The sequence below is a fragment of the Lissotriton helveticus genome, chromosome 3_2, assembly GCF_964261635.1.
Source record: "Lissotriton helveticus chromosome 3_2, aLisHel1.1, whole genome shotgun sequence".
NCBI lineage: Eukaryota > Metazoa > Chordata > Amphibia > Caudata > Salamandridae > Lissotriton > Lissotriton helveticus.
The window spans coordinates 22,005,129-22,017,400 of record NC_136062.1 but is presented as its reverse complement, the minus strand read 5'-3'; the positions used below and the strand labels follow the sequence as shown (position 1 = coordinate 22,017,400).

At 46.9% G+C, this 12,272-nt stretch overlaps 1 protein-coding gene across 1 annotated transcript in view; it reads right to left on the bottom strand.

Moving 5' to 3' along the window:
* Nucleotides 1-12,272, bottom strand: part of USP8 (ubiquitin specific peptidase 8) — a 627,337-nt gene that overhangs the window by 283,238 nt on the left and 331,827 nt on the right. The window contains exon 11 of the mRNA XM_078684757.1: nt 3,866-3,943. Coding sequence (XP_078540883.1) covers nt 3,866-3,943 — 78 coding nt within the window. The remainder of the gene's footprint in view (nt 1-3,865; nt 3,944-12,272) is intronic.

Genomic DNA, 12,272 nt, shown 5'->3' with positions numbered 1-12,272 from the left:
GCCGGACTCGGCGTCGGACGATGCCGGTCCGACTCCGCGTCAGGAGTCAGAGAGGGAATGGGGGTGGCGCCGCCCAGCGCCGGGGACCCGACGCCGGGCGGAGCCGACGGCGGAGCCACGGCGTCGCGCGGAGGCGGCACCACGGGTTGGCCCAATGGAATCGGCGCCGGAGAGGCCGGTAGACCAGCCGGCGACGAACCTGAGGGACCCAGCGGCGCCGGGGCCGGAGCCGCCGGCGGCGTCGGGGCAGGAGCACCCGAACCGCTCGGGCCCCCAGACGGGACCGACGGGCCCGCAGGCGCCGTAGGCCCCGCCGGAGGAGACCTCGCCCTCGCAGCCATGAGGAACGCCTCAATCTCCTCGCGCGACGCGCCTTCCCCAGGGACCGACGGGTATGGGGCAGACGGCGTCGGCGACCCACGCGGGGCCGCGGGGGTGGGGCCACCCGAACCCCCGGCCGCATCACGCGGGCGTCGGGGGGAGTCGGGGGTACGATGACGACGCCCCGACTTCTTGCGCTTACCTGATGAACCGGAGGAATGGTGGCGACTCCCGGAGCGCTCATGGCGGCTCCGCGATCGCTCCCTCGACCGCTCCCTCGACCTCCGACCGGACCGGGACCGCTCTCGACGCGGGGCCGACACTCGGAGCTCGAGCAGCTTGCGGGACCGCTCCCGTCTAGCTTTACTAGTCAAGGCCCGGCAGTCGACGCAGGACTCCACGTCGTGGTCCGCGCCCAGACACCGGAGGCAGAGTCGATGGTGGTCGGTGACCGACATCAGGCGGTCGCACCCGTCGCAACTCTTGAAACCGGGCATCCTACCGGCACCGTAGAAGAATTAGGAATTATCAAAAACTTGGTCAAAAGACCGGAGTACTGCTCTTCGGATCTGCGCTAACTGGCGCGGAAAAAAGAAGAACTGACGTCAGCGCGCGGAGGCGGCGTCTATATACTCCAGCGACGTCATCACGGCGCACGACGCCGACGACGGACGCGGAGCCGCAGGGGACGCCTGCAGACGACGCCTACCGGCGCGCAGGGGTACTGCTACGCAAAAGTTTCCGGATCCAGACTGACGCCTGGGGATATTCTAAGGTAAGGAATCTAATACTAACCTGTTTCTTTCAGATACCCGCTTTCTGATTAGGTCATAGCGCATGCTATCACATTAGGCAAGCACTATTCCCCCAGCCCCCATAGAAAGCATACGAGTTCTCAAAACAAATCAAACCTCCAGCAACCTGGGAAATCCCCCGCAGCTATTGTTTTGATTTAGCCAAGAACTCCAGTAAAGAATGTAAGAACGACCAGTTCTTATGACATCCTTATTGACGTATTTATGTCCATCCTTACGTCAATCTCGGCACCTTTCAGGTATAAATATTACCGACATTGCCCTAAGCAACACACGGTGGTGACGAGATTGGAGCAGCGCGACTTGCCGAGGAGCCCAGCTGATCGAGAAAGCCCACGGACGCTGCCCCTCCCTTTTGACGCGCTGAGAGAGAGACGCTGCCTTTTCTCCTGCTGAGAAATCCAGCCTCCGGCGTTTCCAGCCGCCCTCGCAGGCAGCTGGGATATCAAGTCCAGAGATAGAGATACCAGCCCTCCAGCCTTCTAAATCCCAGGTACGGAACTGAATAACCCCTTACAGAGAATTCTTGAGTCAGACCCTTGGCAAAGCAAACTTAACTTAAACTGCTACTTATCTACTCCCGCCCACGTATTAGGCTTAGGTCAGGTACACCGGGGTAGGCGTAGTTAGAAGCACCAGTTGAGTACGATTAGTCAATGTATATGTGTATGTATCTATTTTATCCATTTTAAAGTATCATATGGCTAAGAAACCATATCAATGCTTTTACAGTATTATTTTATAATTCTGCTTTTACTGTATGCACTGTACTTAACTATAAGTATTGCAATAATAGCGATTCATTTCTCTTGTACGAGAAAAGAGACTGATCAATAAATAACACCTTTTTATTGAACACGCCCGTCTCTTCCTTTTCTCTACAATCTGGTGAAACTAAGAATGCACGTACTGACTGAGTAAAATAAGTTGTCTTTTGTTTTCACACGACTCTAGAGATATACTCTTGATTAGGGGAGAGCAAAGTTGTCATGTTCTATGGTTGTCAGAAACTAAATCCCTTCTTGTCTATCCAGGGAGGTTAAACTCCTCCTTGCCTATTCGAGAAAGTTTCTAGTGAACTCTGAGCTAGCTGGCACACATAAACTTTAAGTCTAATATCGTCAGTAGAAGACCTAGTTAACCACAGTCTTACGTCTATACTATTGAAGATATTATTCCAATGCGCAGAGCCTATTGGGAAAATAGGAACTACACTACAAGGGAAAGGGTACAAGTCCATAACCATGCAAGGAACTTTTTCGTCCCAAAAGTAATAGTCTCACTAGTTGAAATCCACATTACAATTTATTAACTTAATCTTTCTTGTTCGAATTGGAGAAGATTTTGGGAAGTTTATTTAGTACCTTTTATGTTAAAGGGTCTATTAGCCTACAGCCAGACTTGACGCAGCAAATGTTTTAGAGAATGCAATTACTGTGCACTCATCCTGGCAGAGGTAGCAACGATATTTTGCATTAGCAGAAATGCTCATATTGGACTCACAGTACAGCATTGATGCCGAATGCTATACCTTGAACTAATAATGCCAGTCTGAGCAAATGGTACATAAAAGTAGGTACCTCCAGAGCATAACCAGTCATTGTGCTGAACCACGTGCAGAACAGAAGCTCAGATAAGCATCTTGAACATCTGTAGAATGAGAGAGAACCTACATTACATCACGTAAAATCAGTACGGAGTGGAGCGAAACTCTCAAGTACTGGGAGTGTTAGCCCTACCACTTCGTGAAGAGTGGGACAGACTCTACAAACACAAACAGCGGCTCACAAGTTTACCCACATATGTTTGACTGAGCCAAAGTGAATTTAAAGGGGGCAAAGGGAAACTGCTGCTTATTTTCTTTATTAAACAGACAGGAGCCATTTGCGAATCTAGGTCCAGATAAATGAGAAGGGAAAGTCTATTCACTGTAGGGCCATACATTCCCACTGGAGAAACCCACATCCCTACAGTTGTGGGGAGAGAACCAGGGGAAAGTTAACTGATCATATTTACAATAGGGTCCTTGAAAATCAGCTTCTTCTGATCACTGGCCTCCTTTCCAAGGTGAGTACAGACTTCTTTTTATCCTGACAATGTATGGGGAAAAGGGCAACAGAGTGGGCAATCTGGAGCAAGAGATGTAAACAGCAGCTCACTTTAGAGGAAGTGGTGTTAGCATATCTAAGGTAGAGATAACCAGAATGGTACATTTTCTACCATAGTCTGAAAAATGTCTCTTAGTTAATGTAGGAAGCCTTTCTCATCAGTGAGGCAACCAGGAACACCAGCGTCTCATATGGGAAATTACCCATAACAAAGGGGATGTTAGTGACGAGATTTTGAGATGCAAGCCTTGGAAGTTTGAGCTAGGTCTGCTCAAGAACCAGGGACTCAAAAGCAAGAAAAGGCTTTGACAGGAGAGCAGAGGCAGACAGGAGAGCAGAGGCAGTCACAACAGCACAGACACTCTCTTTATGCAATAGAGATACCGGTGTTTCAATGGACAGAACTCATGATTTTTTTTTTAAACTGTTATCATTGATCAAAATAGTGATCATTTTAAAATAAAGTATATTCTCTGTTAACTCCTTATAACAGTGACAAGAAGGCTCTCAACTTCACACTTCGTCTGGATTTTCCTATCAGGAATACATTTTGCAGAAGTTTACAGTTACGCCTGAGACGACCAGACACTAGATTGGAACTCAAATAAAGTGCAACTTTACTTTGGGTCGTTCAGTATCATCTTCCTTGATGTCCATCTTTCCAGTCTTATTTTCTTGAAATCCTTTAGCTCCAATACCCTGCAAAACCAATAATTGCACATATTATCTGGGAAACAGAAAACTATGCAATATATTAAACCATTCAACCTTTGGCCACATGGGTAATTATTTCACCAGACCTACTAATTGTCAATACTGGACCATATTACACAGTAATTGAACAAAATACAGTGATAAACAAGCCCATATTTCACAGAGAACAGTCAAATATTGGAAATATTTCCCAGTTCATTGTGTGATATGGATTTGAACTTTATAATGACAGTCCCCAAACCACTCTGCAGAGCAATTAGTATTATGTAACCTGGAGGGCCAGATTATGTAGAAATATGGCAATTATGTAGCATTTGAAGAAAACAGCTTTTTTAAGCGAAGTACCCTAAAATAAACATGCAATATAAAAATACATAATGGGTAACCTATAATATGCTCATATATTACCTTCTTGGGGTTCTGGTGACACTTAAAAACCACTTGACCTTCAGCCTGATGGTTTATGAGGTCCCCGAAATCCCTTGATTGCAATATTGGATCATACACACACACACATTTATTACACTTATGCATCATAGCAGAGAAAATAAATGTGATTCAGTACAATACATTATTTAATGTAACTCTAAAATAGATTACTAGTGTGCAATATTACCACAGTACAGTGAAACTGACAAGAACAAGTTACTTACATAACTGCAGATTCCTCAACTTTTGAATATCCACAGATCAGATTGGATCTGGAAATTTCCATAGCAATTTTCCTCCAGCATTGGCAGGTGGCGCCGTGCAACGGGTTGCTACCTTGTGCCACTCCATTTCATATGGAGATCAGTTCATGACCAATATATATACATGTCACCTGCTCGTGATGGCATCACTTTTTTTCTGGACTCTGTTCCTGCCAATAGACTTGAAGGCCACAGAAACCAATACCAGAACGGGAAGGAATGAAGGCAGGTGAGGGATCTGCGGTTAGACAGAGTCTCTACCAGAAAAGGTGTTATTGAAGGTAAGTAACTTCTGATAAACCCTTCTAACCGGAGATTCCTTACTGTTTGCCTAGCCGCCGAGGGTGAGAGGGAGCAACCACCATCACCTGTGCTCATCCCCTGCAGCCTTCATTACCGCTCGCGGCCCCCGCTTTGCGGGGGCCACTTGCAGCGGTTCTTGTGTGCCTCATCGGGACCCTTACTGTTTGCCTGGCTGCCAAGGGTGAGAGGGAGCAACCACCATCACTTGTGCTCCTCCCATCTTTGGCCACGCTTTGCCGCAACGCGGGAAGCGCGCCGGGCGAAGCCCGGGCCAAGGGAGGGTCCATTTGAGCCCGTTCTAGGCCAGAGCAGGCTGGGCTGGGCCCATTCTCCAACGTTTGGTTCCGGACACTGCCGCTTAATATTGTTTGGTAAGATCTGCAGCACTGGCCCAAGTCTGTTAATTGGGGGGCTAAAACTGCATGAGCTGCCCATCGACTTGTGATGGCGTCAGGTGCCATCAAGGAAAAGACGGGCCTGAAAGATGGGGGTATGATGGGAACACTGGATTATTTCATCACGAGAGCTTCAAACGTGCTCGCACAAGAGATAGTAGTAACAGAACGACGGCTATCACTTGATGCGCTCCCAAACATTTGCCAGCCCGTGGGAGGGCATACGTCGGTTCACTCTCCTGTACAGGACGTGTCTATTGGCAACACCCATAAATGTTCCGATAGACTCTCTAACAGAGAAAAGGGCACCAGATCAGCCACCCTGCCCTACAACAAGGTCAATGACTGCCCCTCTCACGAAAAGAAAGGAACACCCAAGAGAGATGCAAGGAGCCATCAAAAAGAAACGGGATATGGGCCATACCAAGAAAAAATGTACTAGTAAATCAAAGCCAAAAAGATTGGGAGAGGACGAGCGGAAATCCTTGGAACTTTATGAAGAGACGGAGCTAGCGACATCTTTACCAGAACCTACGCCTCCCGATACACTAATGGTCCAAGTGCCCATGGAGAACAATGCCTTTTGGGACAAAGTGGGGCCCTATTTGCTGACTATCTATTACCCCCTCACTCATAGATTGGCTGCTATTGAAGCTAATCTACTAACTCTTTCCAATGCTTCCAACCGGATCTCAGGGGCTTTAGCTAAACTAACCAATGCCGATGATAAGCACCCACCCCCAATTACATCTGATTTAAATACTGTGGGTGTAGCTATGCCAGTTGTACCAGATTTAACTGTGCAGGGGGCTGGGAGCACGGAAATGGACATAATAGGGCGAATAGCGGATGTCGCTAACTGTGGCCGGGATCTGAATTCCCAAAACAAATTTACATCACCACATGACCCTAATGTGTCCGCAAAGCGACAGCGCTTCAGGAATCCACGGCCCTTAAAAATTGACCTACCACCCGAATCTAGCCCATATGTGGTGGTTTTAGCCGGGGTACCCGAGCTGAAGGACGCTGGCGAGGAATCCTATATGTCACTTAAGAACAAAGTCACAGACTGGCTAAATAAAAACAGACCACTCCCGCCATCTGTAACTAGTGAAATCCTGCTTGTTCGCAGGGTGCCATGGGTGGGCCAAAGTGTAAAGGACTTAATGGGAGATTGTGTCTTGATACATTTTAGAGACACACGGATGGTGCCTCACATATGTGATTGGAGCCAGCCTTCTTCTGTGTCAGCCATTCACTCGCTTCCCCTGTCGTACTTTTATCCCCTGGCCCACTACGTATCACCCCAGGTCCTGAACAACCCTGGAACTTGGTAGGAGTGTCCAATAGTGGGTGGAAACAGTCAGGGTAGGTTTAGAGAATCTCCAGTTTCCATGGCTGTCTGTCTACAAAACAGATATAGTGGACTGGACATGGTGGATCGACTGTGGCCCACTCCGGGGGGGGGGGGGTATAAATGGGGCAGTCACTGATATAGATGGGGTAGATTGGGAAGAGGGTGGGAGAAAAAAAGATAGGAAAACTGAAAGCTCTATAGGGGCTAGGATTGTGGAAAGAAACAGGGAGAACACACGGGCTGCAGCCATGCTGAGCAATAGCCTACTCCCTACAGGTAAAAGCAAAGAGCTTCGAGCCACTACTACTGTGGTTTACTGGCCGCTTATCATGCACAGTGATCCTGACCGAAGTGGGAAGCGTGGAGCTATCTAAGATTAAGGACTTGGGCCTAGGCCAGATTCATTTAAAATATTGTCTTGGAATCTGGCAGCGTTGCCTAACAAATTGACCTGTCCTGAATAGGGTTCCTTCGTGGACGAAAGTGACGTGTGCCTCTTTCAAGAGACGTGGGCGCGAACGGAGCAACATCGGTTAGGTTTTGCTTCATTCTATGTCGCCGCAGTCTGGGGAGGGAGAGGCCGCCTGTCAGGGGGTCTCACTATCTGGGTCGGCTCCCACCTGGGTTGCACTGCCAAGACATTAAATACCCATTCTAAAGACATTCAATGTGTAGTCCTTACCTTGCCCAATGCTTTCAAACTCGTGTTGATTAAGGTCTATTCTCGTCCTGTAAGTATAGCTAGCGAGTCCAGCACCATTGAGGACCTTTCCCTCTTTATTTTAACAATCTCGAGTGACACTCATTTTCTGGTGGGGGGTGACCTGAACTGCCATTTTGAACCTCTAGAGGGCCTAAATGACGAAGTCCAAATGGCAGAGGATGAACATTGGTCCATCCCTTTGACCCAGGCTCCATCTCCTAGGGCATGGTCGCCGTTAGCTATACAGATTATGGCACTCACCCTAAACCACTCCTTACGAGCTTGCAATGGCCGCACCCCTTCCGACACCTCAGCCAAATATACTTACAACAAACCAGGACAAATTTTACATTTTGGCTGAGACAAGGCTATGGCCAAAGGTCATTGATTTTAATGCAGCCGTTAGAGAGGACAGCGATCATAATGCTCTAATTTTAGAACTGGGCCAACCTTATAACAGTAGGAATGGTGCCTCAGTTCTTGGCGTTAACGATGGTAATCTTACCTTCCCGAACGACAGGTGCAGAATAAGTTGGCACAAAGTAGTGGAACACCCGGAACAACTAGGAAAAATATATAGTTCGGTAATCCCTTTGTTTACAGAGGTTGCAGAGTTAATTAATCAACCACCACCCCCTGACTATCTAACCAAGCTGGAGGCTCTTCATGAGGGCTTGTTATCCAACCTGGCAGAGCTACTTAATCCTCGGGTCTCTAAAAGGGTAAAAAGGGCACCCCAATGCTCATGGTTTAATCCAGCGTGTAGGAAGGCCAAAACTGAGCTATTGCAGGCTATAAAAGATAATGACAGGTCTGCAATCAAAGTAAGAAGAGCACACTATAAATGGGTGACCAAGTGTGCTAAGGAAGAGTGGGACCACGACAAGTGGACTAGCTTATCTCAGGCGCTTGCCACCAAAGACTCACGCAAATTTCGGTCTATAATCAACAATGGCAGCAGTGAGCTGAAATCAGCCATTTAATCCAACATAGCACCAGAAGCCTGGGAAGGCCATTACCCGGCCTTGTATTCCATTGAGGGACTTTCTGATGACCCCGAGGACTTAGCCACCCAGTCTGCACTTATTTTGCACCCAGAGGTGATTGAGTTTACGGTACCAGAGGTCTGTAATGCTATCTCCAAACTTGCCACAGGTAAAGCACCTGGTTTGGACAAACTTCCGGGGGATCTTTTTAAGCAGGAGCTGAAAATCTGGGGCCCATATTTTCAGATTCTGTTTAACGCGGTCCTGAGAGGCATGATGGTTCCCTGTACTTGGTTGGGGGCAGAGATAGTCCCTATATTTAAAAAGGGCTCTCCTCTGCTCCCATCCAACTACAGACCCATTAGCCTCATTGATGTCCCCCAGAAGATCTTTGCGAGACTCATCTTGGACCGGTTGCAGGACTGGATAGAGGAGTCTGCAATCCTCAGCCCCTACCAGGCGGGGTTTAGGAAGAATACCTCCACCGTGGACCAAATTTTTAGTTTACAACTCTTGTATTGGAAAACAGTGAGACTAGATGGTGGCAGCCTCTATATGGTATTCGTTGACCTTCGCGGTCATTATCTTGATTCCCCGGTGGCAGGGGGGTAAGGCTGGGCTGTGTGCTTGCACCGACCCTGTTTTGCCTCTATGTCAACGGGGTAATCGCGCACCTTAATGGAGTAAAGAACAACGACGCTCCAAAGTTGGCCGGCAACAGGGTCCCTGCAATTATGTTCGCCAACTATACCCTTTTGCTTTCCAAATCTCCAATGGGTATACAGTGTATACTGGATGGTTTTCAGGAATTCTGTACAGCTCGGGGATTGGAGATCAATTCTCTTAAAACAAAATTCATGATCTTCAACCCCCCCGAAATCCACACGACCAAATCCAAGTCTAGGGACAATGAGACTTGAAAGGGTAACTACCTTTGACTATCTGGGGGTCACCATTAATGAGAACTTGACGTGGGGCCCCCAGCAGATCAAGAAGCAACTAAAACTGGCCCAACTTTCGGGCGGAATTCTTAAACTATCCAACAAGTCCACTATGAAACCTGTTGGACCACCGTTGGAGGTTTACAAATCACAAGCCAGGGGTGCCATTATGTATGGGGGTGAACTCTGGGGCCACTGTAACAGGACCGAAATCATTAGGTCTGAAAATAAATGTTTAAGACAGCTGTTAGCATAACCGTCTAGTACCCCACTCCTTCCCTTAAGGTTTGATCTGGGAATCAGACCAATTGACGAAGAGCTAGAGCTAAAACCGCTCAGATTCTGGCGCCGGCTATGGGTAACACCGGAGCTGATAAATTACAGACAGGAACTCAAGGAAATATTGACATTTCCGGGTGCAGGGAATATTCCCTGACTTATCTATATAAAAAAAGAATTTACAAGGTTAGAAGTTCCTGCCTTATGGTCTGACCCAGAGAGGGGTTGTAAAATGTTTTCACGCACCCGGCTTACGAATACAATTCGTGTTGATAGAGTCAATGCCGCACTATGCAACCATCAAATTGGCTCCATAACTGTCTCTTTCCTGCTGGTCAAAGATTGTTATTTATTTGAACGATTTCTTGATGACATATATCCTCTTTTAGCAGAAAAACTCTATGTCCAGTGGAGGCATGGCGTTCTACCTCTGCGAGCCTTCACTAGCATGTGGTCATCCTCTGCCCCGAAAAATTGCCCAGCATGCAAATGTCATACTGGAACTGAGCTTCACGTTTTATTTTTTTGTCCGAAGTATCGCAAGGCTAGGAAGTACTGGCTTGTTTCTTCATGTAACAATTTGGGCTTCCGACAATGCATGCAGGCATTCAGACTATTAAAATCAGACACAACTTATCCTATCGTATTTGCCGTTTCGCAATTTTTGGCAGCCATGTGGCACAAACGTAGGTTCTTAATTGCTCGAACTTAAGCCTGCATTGGCAGCCCATGGCTACACATTGTGTTTTTTATACATTTTTAAACTATTTTTAGAAAATTATTTATTAAAAAAAAACCCTGTGTTTTTATACCTATGAACTTTGACCAAATGTGCCTTTTTGAAAAGTGAGCTTGAAATTATTTTGCTATAAGTAATTATTATTGTCATCTATCTGCCCTGTTTTTTTATATGCTATTGATTCTTTTATGGTAAATTGCCGAAATAAAGATTTCTTGAAATGAAAGGAAAAGTTGCCAAAGCAGTAAGTCCCCGGGTGGTGAGTCTGTGGAATGACTCAGACCAAAAAATCATGACAGATAGGGTGAAGTGTCCATCCCACCGGACCTGGCTGCCGAGGCAGCTGTGGTTCGTGAACATGTGGGGGGACACTCACATAGAAGCTTGGCAAATGTCCAAAACTGGTACACTGCATGCTAGTTCAGCGATAGCAGCCTTTGATCTGGTAGTGTGAGCAGGTAAACCCTCTTTGGAAGGCTTTTTGGCCAGCCCTTAGCAGATCTAAATACATAAGATAGTTGATCTAGAGATGATTCTTTTGTGTAGCAGAAAACCTTTTGTGTACTTTTGTTCCAGAAGACCAGACAAACAGTTGGTCATCCTTTCAAAATTCCTTGGTCCTATCGATGTAAAAACGAAGGGCCCTTAGGATCAAGACAGTGTAGTTGTTCCTCTTCCTTTGAAGGATGAGGTGTTGCATAAAATGTGTACACCTTAATCGATTACCCCACATGAAAGGAGGTGACTATGCTGCCTTTGTTGGAAGGACTACTTTGTCCAGAAAAAACGAATAAATGGAGGAAGAGATGACAAGGTCTGATATTCACTCATGTGCCTGGTAGATGTAGCGATGAATAACACTGGTTTGAGAACAAGTGAGCATAAATGACAATTGTGCATAGGCTCAAAGGGTAAGCACCTTAGGTAGGTCAAGATCAGATTTAGATCCTACTGCAGCATTATAAAAGGAGTAGGCGGGAAAATATGACTCAGCCCCCTCACAAAATGCATCACAACGGGTGACCTAAAGGGGGATGGCTTAAGCAGTAAATGTAAAAAGGCCAAAACGGCCAATAAGAAGCCTGTAGGGTTTCAATGTGGCAAGAAGAAGACCCAACAACAAACTTGTTCCAGCATCCAACATAAATAGTTTTTTGGGGGGGAGGACGCCCGCTGCCAGAATAACATCTAATACTTCGTGAGAAAGATCAAATGCCATCAACTATCATCGCTCAATTTCCAAGCACGGAGGTGTACGTTGTGCATGCTTAGGTATAGGACTCTGCCCTGTTGCTGCTACAGGAAATCCTCCCAAAGAGATAGCCAGATTGGAGGACAGATGCTCATGGCCATAAATTTTGTGTACCACATTCTACTCGCCCAGTCCGGAGTTATAAGCATTACTTGGGCTCCAGGCTTTCTTGATCTTTTTGAGCACACTGTGTAGGAGAGGTAGGGGTGAAAAAGGCTTACAAGAGTCTTATGACCTCGTGCAGGGTCATCTCCTAAGGAAGACTGTCTTGGGAACTCCAATGTGCAAAAGTTGTGCGACTGCGCATTCTCTGCGGTGGCAAATAGATTGAACTAGGGTTCTCTCCATTCCTGGAAGATTTCCTGCGCCACCTATAAGTAATTGCCATTTATGATCCACTAGGGCATATCTGCCCAATTTGTATGCCCTGGCTTTTAAAGATTTGCTGGGTGATCATAGATATGCTCAGAACATTCAGCCACTTCGAGAGACGAAGAGCCTCCTGGCACAGGGCCCCGAAGCCCATTTCACCCTGCTTGCTAAAATACCACTTGACGGTCTGTGAGAATCTGCACCAGTTCCCCTATGATAGTTTGGTGGAATGGCCTTAGTGCCAAGCGAATCACTCATAATTCTAGTAGCTTGATGTGAAGGCAAGCTTTTGCCG